The sequence below is a fragment of the Lathamus discolor genome, chromosome Z, assembly GCF_037157495.1.
Source record: "Lathamus discolor isolate bLatDis1 chromosome Z, bLatDis1.hap1, whole genome shotgun sequence".
Classification (NCBI taxonomy): Eukaryota; Metazoa; Chordata; class Aves; order Psittaciformes; family Psittacidae; genus Lathamus; species Lathamus discolor.
Genome location: NC_088909.1, coordinates 66,568,064 through 66,583,455, shown reverse-complemented (window position 1 = coordinate 66,583,455; position 15,392 = coordinate 66,568,064). Strand labels below are relative to the sequence as shown.

At 38.8% G+C, this 15,392-nt stretch overlaps 1 protein-coding gene across 1 annotated transcript in view; it reads left to right on the top strand.

Annotated features, from left to right (window-relative positions):
• The window catches only part of LRRC2 (leucine rich repeat containing 2), a 74,237-nt gene that overhangs the window by 20,161 nt on the left and 38,684 nt on the right, over positions 1-15,392 (top strand). The window contains exons 3-4 of the mRNA XM_065662010.1: positions 4,126-4,336; positions 15,103-15,259. Of these exons, the coding sequence (XP_065518082.1) occupies positions 4,126-4,336; positions 15,103-15,259 (368 nt within the window). The remainder of the gene's footprint in view (positions 1-4,125; positions 4,337-15,102; positions 15,260-15,392) is intronic.

Below are 15,392 nucleotides of genomic sequence, written 5' to 3'. Positions count from 1 at the left end.
TTTTTTTGACAATGATAGAACTGAATGGATCCCTTTGATTTGATCTCAACTGTAACCTGCAAATTACAACTTCACAGCCTTTGCTTAATGATAATGTACTGGCTTGTTCTAAGCCACACTTTCATGTCAGAAAGGCTCATGTTGACTCATTTAGCTAGTGTGCACCCCAAGGGTACAAGCGAAGGCATAAAATGTTAGGACCTCTGACGTTGGGATATACCATATTTTCATTCTGAGAGGCACTGTATAAAATTATGCGGTTTTGTTGCTTAATTATTAATTCACTTTTCATCTATTCAAAATGTGCTTTACAGAGTACTTAGCCTCATGACCGTAAACTTTCTTTTAAAGCTAAACAGAGCATGTTGCTATCATCTAATACATGAGTAAAGACGAAGTTTTACACAAGACTTCCAAATCAGTGCATGATATCCATGTTGAATTCCTAAACAGATTTAATTTTTAACACCTGTTTTTCTTCTGAGGTCAATATTCCACTGACTGATTTTTGCTATGTGCATTTTATTTTATTTAGCTGACAATGTGTTGTGACCTCCTGACCTGACACATGACCTGTGTTTTGTATGTGTTATTAATAAAGTGTCAGAGGGCAGTTTATTATTTCATCTTTAATGTAGCTCCCTTCTTGCTGATTTGTATATCCCTTGTGTGAGAGTAGCAATTTAGATCTGAGCCCTCTGCTCTTGTGTTCCAGGGGTCTACCTGACAGAGCACTAAGGTGTAGTAGAACAGTTCAGTGTCTTACTTTTTATCAAAAGCTAGACTTTTTGACCTCTTTTTTTCTGTTCGTTAAATTTCTAACCTCTGTAGAATTTATACTGTGGGGAACGAGTCAGTCATCTTGTGTATATGAGTGAAGAGCAATGAATACAAGAAAAGCATCTTGGGGACAAACTTTTTTTGTGCATTAAATTATGCACTGAGATAAAATCTTTACTGCTTTAGTATAAAAATCAAAGAATTCCATGGAAATGAGAGGGCAGTAACACAGAATTAAGCTTCACAGAGGGACAGAAAAGCCATATGTGGAGGACTGAAGGAAGATGTGAGAAAAAACAGTACAGCAGTGCTAAGTAAAGATAGCATTATTTTGAAGACTAAAAAAAGTAATGCCAGAGTTTTGGTCTTTTTCAGCTTCTGATTTTAATAGTTCACATCTTTTTGTTTTGTTTCTTGAGGATTCAATGAACTTTCCTCACACCCTTCCTGCACACTTCACCTCCCACCCACCTCACACAAGAATACAGAGCTTTTATAGCTAACTAGGTATGCTTACTGGTAGATGAGTTTTGGAAAAGAGATGAGTAGGTGGTCTGGGCCTGCTTATTTTTCTTACAGTATATGAAAGTACTATTTTCTAGCTTCTCCTTGTGATCTGTTACTCTTGAGTTGTCTTTGCCCTCTGTTTTGCTGGTGGTTTCTGGAGTTCAAATGACAAATTGAATAGGCAAGATCAACTCTAAAAAATGAATTGGCTCATGTGTCAAAGCATCTGAAAGAAGTGTTTCAACTTTAATGTCTGCTTAGATGAAAAATTCTGTAATCAGAGTGCTTCCAGACTGTAACTGGAAGGGATACCCTTTAGTAGGGCTGCCTAGTGCAATCAAGCTCTTGTGTGTCTCTCACCCTGTAACCAGAAGTATCAGGTGCAGCATATTGTGAAGGATCACAAAATAGCCTAAAGAGCTGAGTCTTCTCTAACTTATTTTCTTTGTCTTTGTTATATCAAGTCAATTCAGAAAAAAAATTTGAGATGTTGTGGATTGGTGATTCACTCTTCTGTGACTGCAGCTTCCATACCCCTCTAAGGACTCGCTGAGCTGAATGTGTTGCAGGAAGTGTTTTCTGTCTGTCCAGTCTTTTTCTTCCTAAGTCATTAAAAATAACACAGCTCACTGTAGTATGAAGCAGTCCACAATTAGACAGAGAGAAATGGTGAGATTTACTTCAAATATATCTTTTTTTTTTTTTTTTTTAATTCTCAAGCCTCCTCTATTGACAATAAATATCAGAAAGTCTTCCAGATGCTTACTTTTAAAGAACATACTGATCTCTGTAATGAAAAATGAAGCCAAGGATGAGTAACATTTCTGCAGCTCTCAATAACTTCTTTGACTATTCTTTCATAGCTTCTTTCCTACCTTGATCAGTAATTGTTCCCACTGCCTCTCTGAGAGATTTTCTGCTTCTGATGTGCTAGAAATCCTTTTCCTATTAATTTGTACACCTGCAGTAAGTAACTCCATTTGTTTTGTTGTGATTTTATATCTAATTTTTATACTGTCTTCTCATTTTTTCATTGGAACATAAATGTAATTCTCTCTCTTCCTCCTCCCTCCCTCCCCCCCCGCCCCGTGTGTTTTGGAAATGAGGGGAGAAAAAGATCCTTAGAGTGTCTTCATTAGTATGTACTCACTCTGAGGATGAGCTGCCTTTATGCAGTCTGTCAGCACTTTATCCAGGGAGATGCACTTTAAAATAACTTCACTGTTCTATGGAGCTCATCCTCTGAAATATTTCTAGACTTTTATTTTCTCTCTATAAAGATGTTGCATGGGAATACAATGAGCTGTTATTACAGAAGGGTCTTTCTGTAGTTCTCTGATGACCCATGTATAGTGTGCTTCTCTTTGCAACTGAATCAGGTCCTCTTGTGGTCTTTCAGGCTAGCTGCTCTGATAAACACTCATATGTAGTTTCCAAAAGTGTGCATTGTCTGCCAATATGCTGTGTGTATGCTGATAGCTGAAGTCTCCTGCTGTTGCTGTGCTTTCTGCTTCCAAGCCTCTCTAACATACCCTAAGGTTTTAGTAAGTGCTACTATTTGTGCTGGGCAGTTTACAGCTGTCTCCATAATATCTTTCCTATTTAGTCATGCAGTTTTGAACCCGAAAGATTTATTTTGACAGCATTGAGTCAAATCTGACTTTTAAACTATGCAATCATATTCCCACAAATATACTCTGCCTTGCAGTTTCTATATCGTATCTTGCTATGAGTGTCCAAAAATTGCTTATTTTCGCAAAGTCTTGAAGATGCTTCCTATATCTCAGTTTGTAACTGATTTCTTGTATGTGAGTTAAAATGAGACATTCTGTTTCATGTGCTAATTTTTTAGCATTTTAGAGAAAGTCCCATGCTTAGCTGGGGATATGTGTGCAGGGTTTGTTACTCTGTACTTGAACTTTGAAATCTTGCATGTGATACTCTTTGTAGGACATAACATTTTTCACTTTTTCTAGGGGCCACATTATCCTGAATTTTGTGCCCTTCTTCACCTGTCAGTTTTCTTTAAGTCTTTAGCTTAAAATTTCTGGGTGGAGATCAAAGAAAAGAATCATATGTATCATAAGAATCTATCATTAAAAGCATGACATCAAATTTATGAGAAAAGAAGCTCTACAGAGTTTTATTTTGGTACAAGGAAGGCATGCTTCAGTTAATCAACCTGTTTCTTAATTGACTAAGCTGAAATAAATCTTTCCTAAATTAAAGCATGTGCTTCTGGCAGTGCTTAATTATATCAAATAGAGTTTGCACCTGAAGTTATATAGCTAAAAGTTTGCCCTGGAGGTGAGCCTAAATTTACACTGAAATTGAATATGAAATTGGTTGGCATGTCATAACTTTGACCTTTACCTTCACCCTCTAAGATGATATTGGAAGATAACGTTTAAAAAATAAAAATAGATCATTATACTTGAACAAGAAAGGTCAGGGAAAAGGGAGTATTTCTAACTTCTTACTCATTTTTGTTTATACATATAACTTGTTCTGTGAGAATGTGTTTCCTACCCTATTGAAATAAAGAACATAATTTATGCTGTTTTCTGTGACAGCGTATTCAGACTCCGTTTTTCTTTTATTCTCTGTTTTATAGTCAGTAAATGAAATCCTGCTCATCTGAAATCTATATCGAATCTAGAAATCTAAAAATGATTCTAGGACTCTACGAATGCGTTTTTTTTTTTTTTTTTAATGTTGAATACATTAGGTTCATAATTATATTTTATTAAATACTTGTGCAAACAAAGACCAAACATTAAGGCTTATTTGCCATATTTTTTCAGTTGATTTACATAACCCTTTTTGGTCCCATTTCAGGATAAAGCAGGAATGGAATTTCATATTAGAGTGCCGAAAGAAAGGTATTCCTCAATCAAAATACCTCAAGAATGGCTTTGTAGACACTGATAAGAAGATTCTGGACACTTATGGAAAGACACCTCAGCTGCAGAAGAAGCGTGCTTTGCCAGATGAAGCAAATAAGGAAAGAAACAAGTTTATTTTTCACCTTTCTGGAGAACAATGGATGGTAAATATAATGGAAAAAGTGTGTTTCTATTGTTAAACAGTTTGGGTAGCTTAGGAGTGCAACTTTTCATCTCCCAGAACTTTTTTTCCTGCCAATGCAAATGAAATAGATGCTCTTTCCACAGTGTTAGAAATGACAAAAACATTTCCCGTTTTACCCTGAACTAGTGGCGTGGTTTTCAAATATGATTATTTTAAATTCTCTCTTTTGATACAGGTAGTTTAGCCCTCTCAAAAACTTTGGTATAAACAATCATATTGCAGTAAGGTATCTTTCTCTGAAATTCCCCAGTGGTTGGAAAGAGATGAAAAGATTCTCTGGCTTTGTTAGCTCGTTCATATCTAGTCTACTACTCAGGGATCTGTCTTCTTGCTCTAATGGTGTGGTAACATTTTTCTGAAGATTTGTTCAAATCAAAACTAATATTAGCATCAATTCACGGTTGTCTTGCTGGAAAAAGAAGCACTTTTTGCCTCCAGTTGTGTTTGATGTGAAATAACAGTTTGGAAGTAAACTCAAGAGTTTTTATGTCAGTCAGTGGAAGCTGGATTAGAATTGGCCTGAAGTTCCCTAAAGTTGCTAAAGTTTTTATTGAAATGTATTTTGAATATACACTACTTAATGAGAAAGTGAAATTAGAATTTTGATTTTTGTTTAGCTTATAATTTTTAAATGCATTTTTTAGATTTTTATTACAAAAAATACAATTTAAAACTTAATTAATAATATGACTAAATTTTACTAAAAAAATTATATTGATTGACCTGAAATGTAAGTTTGTCCCATACTTGAACTTGAATATAAAGGTGTTTTTCAGCTTTCATGTTTTTCTGGTTTTAGCTCTTTTCTGAATAAGCACAAAATGGATGAAATTTCTGCAAAATAGAAAACCCTGGTTCCGTCCAGCTCTAGTAAGGAGACTGTTTTTTCCACCGATGCAAATTATTCATTTAGTAGGGCTGGTTGATGAAGAGCTGTTACTTTTTAGCTTGTTGTCCAGCTCTAGCCTGGTTAAAATGAGCTTCCTGTTTTAACAAGGTACTGCAACATAGTTCAGGTATCTTCAGACAAAGATAAAATCAAAGCTGCTATATTTAGAGAAGACCAGTGCTCCTTCAAAATAAGAGAACGATGTCAGTCTCTAGCAGCCGAAAATTATTTAAAAAAAGTGAAAATCCCCAAAGTTCTGAAAGAACTTATTACAGATTTTTTTTTTTTTTTTATAAATATGTTATGCAAGTCATACCACTTTGTCATTTTTACTCTCAACTTCTGCTTCTAAACTGAAGACAGAATCAGACATGACAATAATTTCCGCTATCACTCTCACAAAATTGCACTTAGGCAAATGTGCAGACTACACAACAAAAGCTGCACAGGCTGGCAATTTGCATATGAAAAGATCTGTGGATAGGTGACAGTTTTCCCAGAGAAGCTGGGATGTCATGTAGCTGGCAGATGTGGCATCAATTGTGTTATAGTTCCTGTAATGTCTTTTGCACACAAATACATCTATGAGTTCAAAGTTTGGATGATTAAGCACTCAGACGCTAGGAGAAGTCATAGGAGGGATTGTCTGTGCAATTTTACATAACCAGCTTGGTTTGCTGTTGGCTGTCTACTTGCTGCTGGCAGCAGCAAACAGCACAGGCCTGTGAAGTGTCCATTTGGGAACTAGCTGCAGAATCCTCTCTTCCACTTGCTTTTAGCTGATAAGTATTTCTATTATGTTTCCCCTTTCTTCTCATCACTGAAGCAGTAATATATCCTCTAGACAGTTGATAGCTAAATCTGAGTAGGTTGCTAGTATGACTTACAGATTTAATTTTGAGAACTGGGCTTGCTTCTGGGCTGTATCAGTTCTCTTTCTGGACTCTGTGAAGCTAAGTCTCACAGAAGAGTAATCCCCAGCACAGGGAATTTTCAAGACTGAAGCAAGTGGCTTTACCACATCCTTTCCATAGGTCTCAGTTTAAGAGCTCTCACTTGAAACTTCAGCAGCAAATGAAGAGTCCACAAATCAACTTCTATCAACTAATGGTGCTATTTGCAATGTTGCAATCAATTAAAATGGTAGTTTGTGTTGGGCACTGATCGCTGCCCAGGCTTTCTAGATGTTAAAAGTGTAGACATGTTATAAAGATGCTACTGTTCCATGCTCCATATCCATATGGCATAAGAGTGAATCTGGCTTACTGATTCTGCCTTGTTGAGTATGAGGTTAAAAATAAGTTTTGTAAACCACTCCATCATATACTGGGATAGCTTGGACAGTTATTTTGAAAATTACCCGGATAGTGTTCTTTTGAGAATTATCTTGGGTCTCCTTCAGAGAACCTTTGTAAGGCAGAATATAGGAGCAGATCACACATTTTGAATTCCTGATAGAATTTCTTCCTTTAGCACCTCAGCATCACTTTTTTTTTCCCACCTCTCAAAAGTCATTGAAAAGATAATGTATTTTCATTAGGTGGAGACCCACTGTTCCTTGTAAAGTAATTATTCTAACATACCTGAGGAAAGATAAAGCTCATACAATGACTATTAGGTTACACAAATAGGCACAGAGTACTAGCTAAAGCGATTAGGGCTTGATTTTACAGAATACGAATTCTGAGGAATAGTATTTTGTTTATGCAGATTCATAATTCATTGTGGATCATTAATTCTTACTAGTTATCATTCAATTTTAGGCTAACTTTTTGAGACATGCAGTTTGATCCTCTAGACATCTCAAACCACAACTGTTTTCTAGCAGTACGGCCACACTAAACTTAATGGAAATCTTACGAACCACAGTGCTCTGATTATTAAGCATTAGTATAAAAAAATTTTATATTTGAAGAATATATAATCAGTGAGTCCCTCTGAATCTGAAAATCCTCTTGTAACTTGGGTACTGGTTTGGCCATGCCTGTTCAGGGTGATTAGCTACTGGCTGTGGACAGTGTTTGATAACTGCAGTGATGAGATTTACCCTTGTCTGTAAAAGCTTCACCTGGAAAAGGCTGTGTGACAACATCCTTAAGGTTCAGTGATCCTTGACTCCTCTTCTGCTCACCAATCACATATTTAATACTCAAGACATGGATCTGTTGGATGGATACAGAATTTGCTGTATGGCCATATGTAGAGAGTTGCTGTCAATGGTTCAACGTCCATGTGGAGACCAGTAATGACTGGTGTCCCTCAGGGATCGGTGTTGGAACTGATCCTGCTGAACATCTTTGTTTATGATGTGGGTAGTGGAATTGAGTGAGCCTTCAGCAAGTTTGCCAACGACTGTGTGGTGCAGGTGACAGACTGGAGGGAAGGAATGCCATCCAGAGGGACCTTGACACACTTGAGAGGTGGCCAGTACCAACCTCATGAACTTCAACAATGCCAAGTGCAAGGTCCTGCACCTGGGTTGGGGCAGTCCCAGGCACAGCTACAGGTTGGGTGGAGACTGGATTGAGAGCAGCCCTGCTGAGAGAGACTTGGGGGAGTTGGTTGACAGGAAACTGAACATGAACCAGCTTCAGTGTGCACATGCAGCCCAGAAAGCCAACCTTATACGGGGCTGTACCATGGCCAGCAGTTAAAGGGAGATAAATCTCCCCCTTTACTCCACTCCTGTGAGACCCCACCTGTAGTACTGTGTACAGTTCTGGTGCTCCCAACTGTCCTACTACTGCTACCACCAATAATAATAATGATAAGTGAAATAACAACGGAATAGAATACAACTGCTCACCACCCACCAACCGATACCCAGCCTGACCTGAGCAGTGATCTAGCCCTTCCGGGTAACTTCCCCAGTTTACATACTGGGCATGATGTGCTGTGGTATGGAATACCTCTTTGGTTAGTTTGGGTCATGTGTCCTGTCTCTGATTCCTCCTGGCTTCCCCTCCTCCCTGGCAGAGCATGAGACTCAGAAAGTCCTTGGTCAGACAAAACATTACTGAACAGCAACTAAAATCATCGGTGTTATCAGTGCTGTTCCCAGGCCAAAAGTCAAAAATACAGCAGCAGCTACTAAGAAGGAGAAAAATGACTGCTACTGCTGAACCCAGGAGACCAACATAAGAAAGACACAGAACTGTTGGAGCAAGTCCAGAGGAAGACCATGAGGATGAACGGGGGCTTGAGCACCTCCTATATGAAGACAGGATGAGAAAGTTGGGGCTGTTCAGCCTGGAGAAGAGAAGGCTGTCTGGAGACTCCACAGCAGCCTTCCAGGATCTGAAGGGGACCTACAAGGAAACTGGAGAAGGACTCTTTATTAAGGGTGGTGGTGGTAGGAAAAGGGGTAATGGATTTAAACTTAACCAGGGGAGAGTTAGCTTAGGTATAACAAAGAATTTGTTTACTGTGAGGATGGTGAGGCACTGGAACAGGTTGCCCAGGGATGCTGTGAGTGCTCCATCCATGACGGTGTTCCCAAGGCCAGGTTGGACAGAACCTTGAGCAACCTGGTTTAGTGGAAGGTGTTCCTGCCCATGGCAGGGTGGCGATTGGCAGTAGATAATTTTGAGGTCCTTTTCAACCCTAACCATTCTATGATTCTGTAATTCTAAGTGTCTACATCCCTGTGTGGTGCATTTTTCCCTGCTGCAAACAGTAATGCATTAATATTTATATTTAGGAAAGAACAGGTCTTATAAAAACAAATGGCTAGCCTCTCTCATAATCTGATGCTGTGAATGAACACAGATAGACTTTTCTCTTTACAAAAAAATGGGCACAACCCTACTGTATTTCCCCGGTAGTGAGTATTTTCAAAACACTTGGGACTTGACGGCAGAAGAATAGTGTATTGTGACGCAAGTTTTTGATGATTCCAAAGTATATTTCAGAAAAAAATATGTGTATCTGTCAGTTTTCCAGACAAACTCACTGTGAAAAGGAGCTGTATAAGGACATTGGACTCTCGTGTTGTGTGTTTGAATCAGTTGCCTAGAGAAAATGACGGAGAGTTGATGAAACACTTAAATGAGATGTAAACAAGTATCTATTGAATTAAATCAGTTCTTCAGAGAAATAGCATTGCTATTAGAGAAGAATGAAAACTGTGGCAAAATAATGTCATGAATATTCACATGAATTTTTCAATGGATCCACTTTAAGTCTGTTTTCCCCTCTGAGACTGTTTACTTTCTGCTTCTAACTAATGAATATTTAATCTCTAGTGGATCAGTGAATTTGAAATGATTTTCAGAAAATATTAAGGAAAAATAATTTTTTGAGTTTGTGATATCAATATTGGCAAAGGAAAGGTGATGATGTTCACTCTAATAGAGAGCAGGACTGTTCTTGGCTGTGCTGCTTTACTAATGAAAGGATCTGGATGTACACATAATTTAAACAGCTTTAATGTCAAATGTGCAGAAGTAAGTGAATGAAAAATGGTAAATTTTTTTACTGGTACACCATTACTTTCTTACATATAATTTCTTCTCAGAAAAATGCAGCAAATAAATTGCTACATTTGCATGTGTTCTCCCAGATGTATCATCTAACATAACGTGTATATTCACAGAAAACAGAGAATTTGCATTTGTTATTCCCTTGTCACTGTTAGTGAACAGCAAGGTATTTATTTGACACAAAGGGTCAAGTAAAATTGCTGCATTGAATGGACAGAGAAAATATGTCTTGAGCTTATTTAATATCCAGAGATTTTTTTCCCCCCAAAAGAATAAAATTCCTGATCTAGCCATGTAATACAGGTGGCCCTGTGACATAGTAGGTTTGGAACTAGCTCCAAACTTTCTCAAAAATGAGGGAGATTTAGATTCAATATTTTGGTTTGGCCTATGACCGATAAAACCACAGCACTGGAAAAGAAACAAAATTGAAAATTGTCAGATCTTTGATGACAGTTTTAGTTCAGGCTCATGTCTAGCAGGTAAATTCTGTCCTAATTAAAAACAGTATAATCAGCAACTGTAGTAGGTTTTCTATTTATTTCCTTTTATTTTCACTCCCAAAATCAAAAGAGTTAGAGGTATTGTTTTGTTGTTAAAGGCAAAAGACTGGCTATCCTCCAAGTGTCAGTCTTCATGGAACAATTTATCAGCAGTCTGCCAGCTTTAGTGTGGCAGCAGAAGATTACGAAAAAACACAAGGGAATCAGAGGGTAAAGCAAATATAAAGCTTGTGCAAATTTCAGTTCCCATCCCTATCTATCTGGTTTGTAAATGAAGTAAAAAAATCACATCAATTTATGGTTCAGCAACAAAAATAAAATATATTGCAAGACGGAGAATGCTAAAACCCCCCACATTACAGTGAAGTATTTGTAAACTTACATTTGCAATTTGTAAATATTTTTATAAGCTATAAAGAAATAATCTCATTAAAGTATAGTAAGTCAGAGCAATCACAGAATCACAGAATCCCAAGGGTTGGAAGGGACCTAAAAAGATCATCTAGTCCAACCCCCCTGCAAGAGCAGGGTAACCTACAGTACATCACACAGGAACTTGTCCAGGCGGGCCTTGAATATCTCCAGTGTAGGAGACTCCACAACCCCCCTGGGCAACCTGTTCCAGTGCTCTGTCACTCTTACAGTAAAGAAGTTCTTCCTGATGTTAACATGGAACTTCCTATGTTCCAGTTTACACCCATTGCCCCTTGTCCTATCACTGGATATCACTGAAAAAAGCCTAGCTCCATCATCCTGACACCTACCCTTCACATATTTGTAAACATTGATGAGGTCACCCCTCAGTCTCCTCTTCTCCAAGCTAAAGAGACCCAGCTCCCTCAGCCTCTCTTCATAAGGGAGATGTTCCACTCCCTTAATCATCTTTGTGGCTCTGCGCTGGACTCCTTCCAGCAATTCCCTGTCCTTCTTGAACAGAGGGGCCCAGAACTGGACGCAATATTCCAGATGCGGCCTCACCAAGGCTGAGTAGAGGGGGAGGAGAACCTCTCTTGACCTACTAACCACTCCCTTTCTAATGCACCCTAAGATGCCATTTGCCTTCTTGGCCACAAGAGCACATTGCTGGCTCATGGTCATCCTCCTATCCACCAGGACCCCCAGGTCCCTTTCCCCTTCACTACTTTCCAGCAGGTCAACCCCCAACCTGTACTGGTACATGGGGTTGTTCTTCCCCAGATGCAAGACTCTACACTTGCCCTTGTTAAATTTCATCAAGTTTCTCCCCGCCCAACTCTCCAGCCTGTCCAGGTCTCGCTGAATGGCAGCACAGTCCTCTGGTGTGTCAGCCACTCCTCCCAGTTTTGTGTCATCAGCAAACTTGCTGAGGGTGCACTCAGTTCCCTCATCCAGGTCATTGATGAAAATATTAAACAGCACCGGTCCCAGCACCGACCCCTGAGGAACTCCACTAGTCACAGACCTCCAGCTAGATTCTGCGCCATTGACCACAACTCTCTGCTTTCTTCCTTTCAACCAGTTCTCGATCCACCTCACTACTTGATCGTCAAGCCCACACTTCTTTAGCTTATCTATGAGGATGCTGTGGGAGACAGTATCAAATGCCTTACTGAAATCAAGAAAAACCACATCTACCGCTCTACCATCATCCCTCCACCTAGTCACTTCCTCATAGAGGGCTATAAGGTTGGTCATACATGACTTCCCCCTCATAAAACCATGTTGGCTGTTCTTAATGACCCCCTCATCCTTGATATGCCTAGTGATGGAGTCAAGAATAAGTTGTTCCATCATCTTTCCAGGGATGGAGGTAAGGCTGACCGGTCTATAATTACCCGGGTCCTCCTTCTTGCCCTTCTTATAGATTGGTGTGACCTTTGCCATCCGCCAATCCTCAGGCACCTCGCCCATTTCCCACGACTTACCAAAGATGATGGAAAGTGGCCTAGCAATGACCTCCACCAGCTCCCTCAGCACCCGTGGGTGCATTCCATCCGGACCCATCGATTTACAGATGTCCAGTTTGCATAGCTGATCCCTAACCCAATCCTCATCTACCAAAGCAAACTCCTCCTTTGTCCTGACTCCTTCTGGGGCTATAGAAATCCGGGGCCCTCGGGGAGAGTCTGCAGGAGTAAAGACAGAGGCAAAGAAGGCATTCAGCACCTCTGCCTTCTTTATATCCTCTGTCTCCAGGGCACCCACTTCGTTCAGCAGTGGGCCTATATTGCCTCTTGATTTAGTTTTATTTGCTATGTATTTGAAGAAGCCCTTTCTATTGTCTTTAACCCGACTAGCAAGATTGAGTTCCAAGGAGGCCTTAGCTGTCCTAATTGCCTCCCTACATCCTCTAACAACTGTCCTATATTCCTCCCAAGCGGCCAGCCCCTCCTTCCATAATCCATAGATTCTCCTTTTCCACTTGAGTTTGCCCAGCAGCTCCTTGTTTAACCACGCCGGTCTCCTAGATCCCTTACTTGACTTCCTACTCATTGGCACGCTCCGATCCTGAGCTTGGAAGAAGCGGTCCTTGAATGCCAACCAACTATCTTGAGCCCCTTTACCGCCTAGTACACTTTCCCATGAGACTTCCCTTAGCAGTTGACTGAAGAGGCCAAAGTTGGCCCTTCGGAAGAATAGAACCTCCTTCCATTCTTCTGAAGTTATGTATGTATTTGTTTCAGTTGCTGCACAAGAGTATCTTGATGTTTAAACTACTCTTACTACAGAAATAAAGATTTAATTTGTTTTTTTTCCTTAGTAATGAAGAACTTCTAAACTTTTTTGGCTTAACTTTTTTAAAATTGTGAAAGGGTTTGACCTTAATCTGAGATAGTACTTCGTGTGTTGCACTGTTTTCAATATATAAAGGAAAAATTTGTGGGATATCCCCTCCAGACGGTGAAAAGAGCAAAGCTCTTGGCTTCACCAGGCCAAACATCCAGCCCCCTTTGCTCCCTGCTGTATAGGCCAGTGAGGAGCTGGAGATGATCTGTTGTGACAACAAGGTGCAGACAATCAGCAAGTCAGTAGAAAAACAAAGACAGACTTGGACTGTGGAGAAATAGAGGGGCAAATGGTATGTGTTATCCAGACATCATTTTTTCCCTCCAGGATGACTACTCTTCATTTGCTTTCTCTGTGAATCAGGGTTCTTCTGTACAGTGGCGTCTATGACGCTCCAGCTAAATGCTATCCCCTATATACTGCATTCTCAATTCTGTACATGTGAGAAAGACAGTGCTAGTTGAGTTTGCAGTTAGTATTTATTCTTTTATTTTTCTGCAGATTTCTGAAGATGGAGGAGTGGAAACCCACTTCAGAAAGTTGGAGAGATTTCTCCTTATCAGCCCTAAGGCTTTTTTTTTTTTTAAATTCCATAAACTGGCAAATATAGAAGATGGATCACAATGCAATATACACTGAGTGATAAAATGAAGCAAGAAATTAAATGATCCATATCAAATATTGAAGGGCAAATAGCAAAGTAGAACTATGTATACAGGCTTAATGTCTGCATGTGGAAATTGAAACAGAACTGGCATTAGAGGCAGTTGGATGTTTTAATTTAGCTAAGAATTAAGTATCAATATTCCTAGTTCAGAAGTTCAGAACTAATAAAAAAACAGTTAAAATGCATAACTCTTGATAATGTCTTGGGCAATCTATGAAATATCTAAGGAAAAAAAACAGGTGGGCAAAGTTCTTTGCATAAAAGCCAGTAATTCCTACTGTGTTGTATTCTTTACGCATAGGAAAAAAATTGGAAGTTATAAAGGAATTAAAGGCTGAAACTCTTACATCTCTTTTTATGGAATTCAGTTAGTGATAGCACCGTGCCCCAATTATTTATTCCAGATGTTTCCAGTGTACAGTGATTTAAAAACCAGAACAAACTGGTAAATTGTGTGCTCCTTTAGAAAGAGGATAAATGGTTTGACCTTTGACTTTACGAATTGATTTTTGTCTGTTTCTTGTTCAAGGAATTTGATAATATAATTCAAAGAAAGATGGCTACATCTGAACTGAATACCAATTAACTAAAGCAATTTTCTAAGAATTAAAGGCTTTAAAAATTTTAGTTTCAGTAACTGTTATACATAGGGGATTTTGGACAATAACTCAGAAGCCACTTTTTTTCCCTGTGTATCTGGAGCAATACTAGAAATCTTAAAGAAACAGATTCTGCATGACTAAAGCAAGAATTAATTGCAACTGTGGACTGATTTAAAAATTGAGTGTTTTTTTCTTCCTAAAGAAATTTAGTAAGTAATTTTCAAACATTGCTGAAATAACTTCAGAAGTAAAGTCATTTATTTGAAAAAAAAACCCACCCTGAAAAAGTGGTATGTGTGTGTCTTATCTGAAAGGTTTCTGTTCCTTAGACTGTGTTCTACCTTGGCAAAATTTTTTTGAAACATTGGCAAATATTAAGAACATAGGCATACGGTTTTTTTATGGCACGCCCTATTTAAATATTCTTTATACATCCATTCTTCTGTTCTGCTTTGCATTTTACTACATCTTGATGTGTGAATTAAAGCACTGAAATGTCTTCTAAAAAAAGTCCTCCAGCTGGAAAAAGAGATAGTATGGGAGATACCAACCAGATTGAGTACTTCAGATAAGTTTCAGTTTTACAGCGAAAAGATTACATCAGGAGCTAAAAAATGAGCATGTGGTGACATGCAGCTGCAATGCTCTTCAAAAGCAAACTGCTCCTACGAGGGTCTGTCAAACTGTTGTTCTACACCAAAATAATTAAGGCAAAATGTTGACATTTGGCTGTGGAATCTTTGCCCCCTGTATTTAGAAACATGGTAGAACAAAGTTCTAACTTGATGCTTTTGATTTACCTGTCCTTAATTTACAGGATTTTCCAGATTCTCTGAAAGAGCAGATCTACCTGAAAGAGTGGCACGTGTACAATACATTGATACAAACCATTCCAGCCTACATTGCATTATTTCAAGATCTGAGAGTACTGGAGTTGTCAAAAAATCGAATCAACCATCTCCCAGTGGAAATTGGTAAGTTGGCTCAAGATATTCAGCAAGTTATACTTATGCCATTTAACTATATTGTGAGGAAAAGAGTTTATGTGGATATTCTTTCTCATTCACTGATAACAGTCCTCTCTTGTTTTCAGTGAACAGTCACCTC